General features: G+C 29.9%; 1 protein-coding gene across 1 annotated transcript; it reads right to left on the bottom strand.

Annotated features, from left to right (window-relative positions):
- Positions 1-2,368: 2,368 nt before the first annotated feature.
- Positions 2,369-6,583, bottom strand: LOC107172938 (dymeclin). Its single transcript, XM_015523260.2, has 12 exons — positions 5,902-6,583; positions 5,671-5,814; positions 5,488-5,603; positions 4,596-4,716; positions 4,407-4,511; positions 4,228-4,343; positions 4,003-4,170; positions 3,770-3,915; positions 3,461-3,700; positions 3,238-3,381; positions 2,846-3,142; positions 2,369-2,754 (listed from the first exon to the last, which is right to left on the bottom strand). Exons 1-12 carry the CDS (start codon positions 6,036-6,038, stop codon positions 2,623-2,625), a joined length of 1,866 nt encoding a protein of 621 aa, XP_015378746.1. The 5' UTR covers positions 6,039-6,583; the 3' UTR covers positions 2,369-2,622.
- Between the last annotated feature and the right edge of the window lie 3,382 nt (positions 6,584-9,965).

The raw sequence follows: 9,965 nt of genomic DNA, 5'->3' as shown, positions 1-9,965 counted from the left end.
GAACGACAGCCGCGAGTGCGCGTATAGGCAGGTAGGTACGCGTACAACACAATAACAATAATAATAATAATAATATTATGACGGCGTTGATGATAATTATAATATTATAAAGATGATAGTGACTATAATACGTCGTTCGTGTTATTATTATTATAATATTCCGGAAACGCGATTGTCCGCTACAGGCGTGTCGTTTTAAAGGGGAAAGGGAATTGTGTATAGTTGAAGTCTGAAAACTAGTTTTCCCCACCAATATGAATTTTCACGACGCAATGTCCAAACGGCTGTATAATTATAGTTGTTATAGCACGCGGATCACTGTAAAAAAATAGTTTTAATAAATTAAACTATACCCTAACATCATAACATGATATAATTTGTACTTAATATACAGAGTGAATCTTTTATTAGTAAACACTAATTTTCTCGAAAACTTTTAAAGTTTTTTAGAGTATATTATTTTGTTTTTCCAAAATCACGTTTAGTCTTTTTTTTAAATATATAATATATGTTGTACACATTTTTAAGTTATTCACTTAATTTTCTAAGCATCATTAAAAGTAATTAAAAGCAATAAGTATTGTATAGATTTTTAATTTCATATAATATGTAGTACACTAGTACTACGAATATTATATAATATTAATATAAATAATATGATATAATAATATAATAATATATTATATAATTACCTAGTTATAACTTATAAGTACTTAAAATTTTAAGTTTAAACGAGCGAAGTGGAATGATCAGGAACTCGGGAGTACTTCGCCAAATGTTCATTACTCCATTCGTCATGGGATAAGCAATTACTCGTTAAAAATTTTATTTTATTTTTTACTTTTCGAGAGAAATAGGTGTTTACCTTTAACAGAATCACCTTGATCAAGGCCGTGATACTATTAATATCATATTCACGTCACGTGTCCGATGAACAAATTCCTTATTCTACGATTGACTTCTTTGGTAGGTTCCTACTAGGTATACTTACACCGTAACACAGTTACACCAATACAGTATTATGTTATACTAGTATGTTGTTCTGTGATAACTTAGTAACGGTACCTTTACTGACTAGGAACTCTCATTGAAATATGTGTTGTTCAGTATATTTTGGAGCGTTTTATCCAATTTCGGGCCGAAGACTGCATATTGCATAATTAGTCATATATAACATGTCATTTTTATCACTTGAATGGCTATATTATAAGTTATATAACATTATTATAACTCAAAATATGCAGCCTAAAGCTATGATTATATTATACGATGTGGGAAGAGCTATAAGTGCTATTTAGCCGTGTCTATGATTTTGTTGTTGTTATTGTATGATTATTTTATACTGTTTATAGAGTATAGAACAGTAAAACAAAGTAAACATTATTATTACATACTATACAGTATACCTAGGTGGCTATGTATTATATTTGTATTGGGAAATGAAACGATTGTAAACTTTAATAAACAATATAATATTAATAAGAAATGATACGCATCGACCATTTTGAGCACAAAACGAGAAGTCTATAGAATGAGTCACGGCGGTAAATCCAAACAGTGACTCAGGTTTATTTGATTAGTTTTTTTTTATGGTATTATAAAGTTTTAATCGCACGAACTATGCATTTTTTTCAATCTAGGATCTAGATCAACGGTCTTCAACCTTTTTAGGCGGCGGGTCACCTGTTATTCTTAAAAACTCGCACATTTGTAAAAATAACATGCATAAAATACCTATTTGAAAATAGACTGGTATCGGGTAATTGGCAGATGAATATGTAAAGAAGTTTTTTTCCACAAAACATCATTTTGTAATTTAATAGTTCAGTGTTGTTAAGTAGCGATCCTTAACCAGTGCCTCACAGTGGACCATGGAATACTTAATAAAAATGTTTAATTTACTTATAACTTTACTGTTAATAGTTAGCAAAGGAATTTGCTTTGAAATGTTAAGAATTAATGAAATCTTCAAGACTTGAAGTAGTGTGGTACTTATGACTGAACAGACTGAGTACACGCAAATAACTATAATTTAATAGATTTGAAGCTGTTAAAATATTTTTCAATACTTACAAACGATTGTCCAGATTAAAATATTCAATAAGGAAATTTAAAAATGTATATAACAAAATCAATATTATTAAGCTGTTTTGCCAACTAACACAAGATTAACTTAATGATTTCTTAATGGCATTTACCCGTTTGTTGTACAAACAAAAGTTTTTTTCATTTGAAACCTTGTAGGTAATATAACTATAAATAAGAAACATTTTCATCGATTTTCATAAAAGGAATATGAATTAAAAAGTATATGGGAATAACATAAATTATTTTTTTTTATATAAAAACATAAAAATTTAACAATTAATTATGAAAATAATTATTATAAATATATTCCAGTAAGAATAACAATGGTTTAAACCACGGCTTTAGATAATACTTATGCATTTTATCCAAAGCTGTGGTTTAAGTAAAGCATTTTAGTATTTGTTAAACTATACATATTACATACAAACTCTTATCACACAATAATAATATAATATGTTAACAAAAAATTATGTATAAAGTATTGATGAAATAAAATTAATAATAATAAAAACTTAAGATTTATATTATTGTCAATTAATTAAATTTATAGAGAGTTGATTCAAAGTTAATACCACACAATATGTTCACCAATGACCAAACGTATGGACCAAAAAATTCTTCAGGCTTCTCTTCTTCTACATATTTAAATTTAAGATCTGGGAATTTCTGTAAAAATATGCAATTAATGATAAATATTGTTTTTTTTTTTTTTAGAAAACTTAAGCTAACTATAACTAAAAACATTTTGCAATTTTACCTTCATAAGGTCTCTAGGCCATTGAAGGGACCAATGTTGCACTCGGGATAGCATTGTATTTACATCAGATGAATTCAATAATTCTTCTTCACGCTCGAGTTTTGCTGAAAAGAATGTTATTACCATATCTATGTTCTGGATTACGTCATGGAATGCTTCATGGCTCTTTAGCGGCTCAAACACCTTACGTTGGTAAAGTAGAGCATACACTAAATTAGGATTGTGTATTAGCTGATTGGATAGACACGAATTTATCACTTCCAATACTATACGCAATGCTTCATCAATGGCACTCATCTACAACATAGGTCATGTGAATTTCATATAATGAAATCTAGTAAGTCTACATAAGCCAAATTTAAAGGTTCATGGTATTTAAAAACTAAACTAACATCTTGGTTTGGGCATCTTAAAAATGTTTTTGAAAGCACTTCATATAGGCTCAACATTCTTTGACAAACATATGGATGCAGCTGATTGAATTGCGATGACATGTTTGCTAATGCCGCAAAACAATTAATGTGTAAGTATTTATCCTGAAAAGAATGTGAATGAACAAAATGAGTAAGAGGAAAGAAAACATTTTTGGATTATGACAAGAACATAATTGCTTACTCTCATTTTCAGTAAATTGTATTGTGCTGTCCTCGTAGTGACCAAAATTATAAGACCTCCTAGAGAGATTTCTGATAACACTCTTTCTTGATACCAAGTAGCACCTTTCAGTATAATACTATGGACGGTTTTATTGAAGAGTTGATCTTCTGTCAGTATTAAGAGTACAATAAGTGCCATGTACATATGTTGAAATCTACTGCTCTGTGTATTGTAAATTGTTCTTAAAAGTGGAATCAGCTAAAGTAAATAAGTAATTTATATAGAATTTTTCTGCATAAAATACAAGTGAAAATAAATATTTCATACCACTACTTCAATATCAGTGCGAGCCAGAAGAAATGATTTAAAGCTGGAGTTACAGTGTATTAGATGATACAATAATAAAGTCTTTTCTTCACTTAATGGAGCATCTGGATTCTCACCTAAAAATTGGTAAATTACCACAAGATTATCTGTAACAAACAATACGTTTAACAACAATTTTAAGAATTATTTAGTCATAATTTAATTATTGTTATTATTTTTGAAACAATCGTTACCAGATAGCGAAGCAATGCAGGTACGATATGGGTTTCCCTTTGGAGGCGGCGGTGATGTACAGTGATTAATCAATATCAACAACACACTAATTGACAATGAACTTAATGGACTCTGATTGGTTTGGACAGGAACATTAGTACTGAGTGTCAGTATATTCCATAAGTTTGCTTCAATAATTTACAAAAAATTAGTACTTAAAAAAAAAAAAGTAATTATATTCTCACAAGCTATTCCATAGAAAATTCCACCTCCTGACATAATGGGTGGCTTGATCTGTTCTGTATACCTTTGTAATAATGCTTTTGACAATTTTGGTGCATCAATATTTTCCATGAATATTCTTAAAAAAAATTATGATTCAAGTCAGGTAAGAATTTTCAAAATTAATTTAATGATAACTTACCTGTATATGATAAGACTACTAGATGGTTGAATGGTATACATTTGAATAGACAAAACAATTATAATACAATTTAAACTCTCTAAATGAATTGAATAGGTAGAATCCCTATGAAAAATAAAAATATTGTGTAAAATGTATATTAATGAAATACCTGATTACAACAACGTAACAAGTATACTCATTACTTACGTTACTTTTAATTCAGAAACAATTTTAACTAAAAGTGCTAAAAACTTGAATGATGTTGTTTCATTTAAATCTTCTGGAACAGCGTACTCCTTACGATCACCTAATGCTACTTCAATTCCATCTAAAACATAAGAAGAAAATAAATCTTTAAATGTGTTGTGCCTTGTGCATTTAAAAAATATAAACAACATTAATTTAACAATTTTATTGTAAACTTCATACATTGGAAATTTAAGAAACAGCAGAATGGCTGTAGATGTTTAATGGCACCAATGTTGGGCAAAATAAATTCTATGATTAAAGATAATTTAACTTCATAATAAATACATTTACCAATTGAATATGTAAACAATAAAGGATTATGATGATGTGTAACAGATTTTAAAGTATATTTGATTTTACTATACAAATTCTAGGTAGTTGATAAAATTAATCATGTTCCAATACTCCACAGATAAAAATTTGATTAATGTCTAATATTAATTTTATATTTATTAATTAAGGATAATAGTATTTAACACAATAATTCAATTATACTGTTACATGAAACTATTGAGAAATTCAGCAAGTTTATTGAAGTTTATGAATTTTAAATTATGGATATTATTATATAAGTTGTAATTGCTGGTTAATAATTCCTTTATACCACTGACCAACAGAAGAAAAAAAATATAATATATGGTTGTTACAATTCTTAAACTTCATAAAAAAAAGATTGGTATGATATATCTACTTAAATTGATTAATTTCTTAAAAGACATTTTACTTATTAGAATAAAATCTTAATAAGTAAAATAATCAAAGTGAGCAACATAAAATTTAAGTGTTGAATAATTAAATTCATATTGAAATTAGAAAGAAAAAGCTTTGAGTTGAATAGGTAATAACTCACCAGTTTGTAACTCAAATTGATTGATAAGCTCGATTTCTTTAGCGTTTTGGACAAGATATTTAAGAAAATATCGAGCAATAAACAATCCATTGAATACTTGCCACCGTAGAATATTGCTATGGACAATAAAATAAATATTTCAATAAGGGGATGCTTTGATTCTCAATAAGTTGAAAAGCTTACTTTTCTTCGGCTTCTAGCTTTTGGAAATCGACTTTATCCAACAGCAGTCTGATCAATGTCTTGAAATTTGAAGTGTTTCTGTTGTTAACAACCAGCGATTCACAGATGCTCTTGAGACGATCAGTCAACATTTTGTCATCTTGGCTGAAAAAAGAGGAATGTTCAAACGGTGATGGGATGCGAATACACTCGTCAATAAGAAGACCTCTGTAACTTTAATTGTCTACTCACCTACAGGTTGGCGGATTCAACGAGAACGTGAGGAATGTATCCCAAAAAGGGTCGTCTATTGTGATCTCCAGCTCACCGGCCAACCGCAGCAAACAGTCATTGTCTGCCAGTTCACCATGACTTGGTCCGGCGCCCATAATAACGACGGACGTTGGTTGCACCGACCTCGTAACGTCACCGCTCTGCTTTGTCAGCTAATGACACACTAGTGTCTTAGGAGCCGTGGCCGGCCGACAAACTCATCGGCCGGTGGTCGAGGTAAGTAAACGAACCGAAATGCCTCGTGTTCTATTGACCGGATCGAGACGCGAAATCGACGACGTAACGAAATCCAACGAACAAATAACGTTGGCGCTGGGCCGGTGAAACAGCAACAAAAACAATAATAAACGGACGATAACACTAACAACTAATAATATTAACAACGGCTGGTTAGTAACACCTCTCGATCGACTATTCGACTACGATCTCCAGTTTCTCAGTTTGTCGGTGTACTTTGTCTGCGGTACGCCCGCCGCTGATGTACTCGTTCGCATACGCTCTTATCTACGGCACACCGCGTGTTATCAGCAATGCTGCGATTGATAACGTCGGTGGCTCGACGCTCGAACGTGTCGAACTGCCGACGTTCAGCGCGCGCGGCGGACCCGCCACGACGGCAGATTTACGCGATTTTTACTCGAAAAGTGAGCACGCGACCCAGCTCGAACGACGTTTAATGTTTAAAACCAATAGACACTTATTAGTTAATATATTTTGCTATGTACCTAATCGACTCCGTAATATTATTTATAATCATTTTTATTTCCTTATCGTATTAAATTGTACGACACATGCGTGAGCTTGAAAGTCTGTACCTACTCTGCATAATGGGATAATGGATATTATTGTATTAAAGCACTCATTGCTCATCACTTTTAATATTTTTTTCATCGGAAAATAAGATTACACATCAAATGATGGGGAAATAAAATATTCATACATTCCTTTGTGAATTCGTGATTATCAGTAGGTATGAAAATTAGTTATAGGTATTGAATGCATTTAATGAAATTACGTTGAATTACTTAATAATAATTTAAGGCAGTAGAATCACGTTTTTGACGTTTTTGTTGTAAAAAGTATAGTGATAAACTGATAAACTATGAGGTACTTTTAATTAATTTAGTACTTACTAAAATTATTATATTAGTTGATCTCAGGTTATCAACTAAGTGCTGCCTAGTACCTATATACTATAATTATGATTAGTTATAATACAAATAGAAAAAAGTTACCTATTGAGAACATTATCGGTCAAGGTAAAATTTAGTGTGGTCTTTAAAAAGAGAAACAAATTAAAAATGCGGATAATACCTCTATCTATAGCCCGAACACAACATTTTAAAGCAACTAAATTGATAGGTACATAAGAAATATGTAAATTACATCTGATTACATCAGAAATGTCAAATGAGCCATACCACGGTAATTTGTTAATAGAAACTCATACTTAAAAATTATGCTATACGCAATGTCAACTATGTGTGGTATAGATTTATCGAAAGAACAGTGAACACCGTGATATTATGTCACACACATAATTTGTAATTTGTATGAAAAAAAATAGCTTATAGTCCATTTACATAATATAATTTGTTATTAAACATTTATACGTTTCAGCATAGATTAATTTGGGAAAATATAATTTATTATAATTATTTCTTATAAGTTATGCTTATGACGAACGTAAGGTATGAATTATACCTATACTTTTAGCTTATAGCCTATTGGCCTATAATATGCTTTATTGTTTTTTGTTCGTAGGAAGAAAAAATTAATTCCCGAGTAAATTTATCTGTTCTATATTTGGTAATCAAAATTAAAAGTTTTAAAACTAATTCGATGTTGGTGTACAAACGAGTTTTATTTTGTTCATACAAACAGACCATGAGAGGGCTACCGGTTAACACTGCAGGTTGATTTCTCGTTTTGTTTTGCAGGATTTGATTTCGTGATTTATAATTAGGTGTAGGTGTTCAGTTTTTTTACGTCTCGAAAATGCTGTTCTCATTTATATAATGGATATATGGATATAATGTTGGATAAAATCCCGTGCGCTCTCGTCACTCTGAAATAAACACAAGTAGTATATTATAGGTACGTCGAACATTCAGGCAAGCAGCATGCATGCTGTGCCATAATACCTATACAATACGCCTCCACTGCATGTTAAACCGTATAAAACTTTATTGTATTTTTATTATGGGTAGGAGCATTTGGTGGGTGAGACTATACAATGGAAACATAATATATTGTAAGTAGGTGCGTCATTTATGTCTCTCAGGTGTAATGAGTTAAAAATATGAAGTAAGAAAATAGAAAATGATAGTATTGAAAGGTATTTTAAGTGTTAAATTATTATTATATATTTTTTAACTCATCACTTCATGAAATATATTACGGGGGATAGGTACGAGAGTTTTTTCTTTCCAAATAAACAAATGTATTAGAATATATTTTGTTATGTATAATTTTTACTTACCTTTCGAAGAACCCACTGATAGAAAACTGTATCTTGTACAATCCAATGTACTGTTGAAGTCGACTGACCAGAATAGTGAGAGGTATATTAAAATATTGTGATTGAACAAATCGGTAAAAATAATTACAGCAAATTGAATTTATTTCTACTTATAAAAATCGACACATATAAAATTTACAAATTATTAAAAATATAACATCGGGTGAGCTACTGGATGACTGAGCACGGTGTTGATTCTCGTGTTTGCTTTTATAGATATTGATGGCCGACTTTGTATTCGACTTAGCGAGTTGCCGCCTTACTTATTTCCGTGACATTATAAGTAAATTGTTAAATTGTTATAGGTAATATGTACTAAATAATTTATGTTTATACAGCTGCAAAGATTATGATTATTTACTGTCCAAAATCCAAAAGTGAGTTAATTAATATTAATCTATTTAATGTTTATGCAGTTGTATAAATAATATTCTATTTATTTTCTTTAATCTAAAAGTATTTTAATGATTAAAGATATTTTATTTTTCAACTTTTATCTGTGCAGCTGTATTGACATTTTATTATAATTCTAAGTGCCTAATGATATATCATTGCAGGTATATTATAGTTAGGTTAGGTTAGGTTGATAAGTAATAAGTAATGACTTATAGTATAACACGAATAACAACAATCTGTCATCCGCTATGTGTCGAGACCAATACAATAGTATTATAGGTAAGTATATGTAATATATGTTATTCTATTGTTATTGAAATATATATTTATATAATTTAGAAATAAATACGCGCAAATACTATGTACCTCTATAGGTTTATTGGAATTTGAAAACGAGCGTAATTGCATGGTTATGCAATCGAATTTCGACAACTGTACGCATATATAGGTAATAACATACTTATTCATAATATTATTATAGTAATTCTATACTTCTACTACTTCTACGCTATAAAATCTATTGCGCCCTATACTCTTGTTTTTTTTTCATTTATAATTTTGTTTCTAGTATGCACTACTATATAAGAACCGAATATATATATGTACCTATATAATATATGATTTATTATATATACATAGGGATACATATAGGTATACATTTTGGATAGGTGGGTATATTATATACATATAATACTATTGTGATACGTGACGACCTATAATGTATGTTAATCGTAATAGTATATATATATTATATATATATTGTACTGTATGATAACGCATGTATATATATATTATATATATGATGATGGTTACAGACTTAATACGCGCGAGGTTCGAATGTAAAATGCAAAATAAGCGCGTGTTTTATAAATCCATTTTCTTTCACTGTTGTATAGCTATATGCTATTTTTGTTGTGTTTAGATTCTGAGCGCGAAACAAGTGAGCTATGTAACATATATTATATTCTATATTGGTTTTTATTATGAAGTGTGATATTTTCATCTCTTATTTTTTTTTTCATATCAACTTGCGTTTCGGGCTGTAATGAAAAAAAGAACCATCATATTATGCGGCTCTCCTCCGTGAAGATTTGTAAACCGATCG

The sequence above is a fragment of the Diuraphis noxia genome, unplaced genomic scaffold (genome assembly GCF_037042655.1).
Source record: "Diuraphis noxia isolate RWA-SAM2 unplaced genomic scaffold, SU_Dnox_SAM2 contig0004, whole genome shotgun sequence".
Lineage (NCBI taxonomy): Eukaryota > Metazoa > Arthropoda > Insecta > Hemiptera > Aphididae > Diuraphis > Diuraphis noxia.
Note: the sequence above shows the minus strand (reverse complement) of the source record. Positions and strands in the feature narration are given on the sequence as shown.

Coding starts and splice junctions, on each gene's coding strand:
- LOC107172938 (XM_015523260.2), bottom strand. CDS start 6,038: ATGGGCGCCGGACCAAGTCATGGTGAACTGGCAGACAATGACTGTTTG. Junction 4,717..5,487: donor TCAATTTGAGTTACAAACTG/GTGAGTTATTAC, acceptor CTTATGTTTTAG/ATGGAATTGAAGTAGCATTA. Junction 3,143..3,237: donor TAAGATGCCCAAACCAAGAT/GTTAGTTTAGTT, acceptor CCTATGTTGTAG/ATGAGTGCCATTGATGAAGC.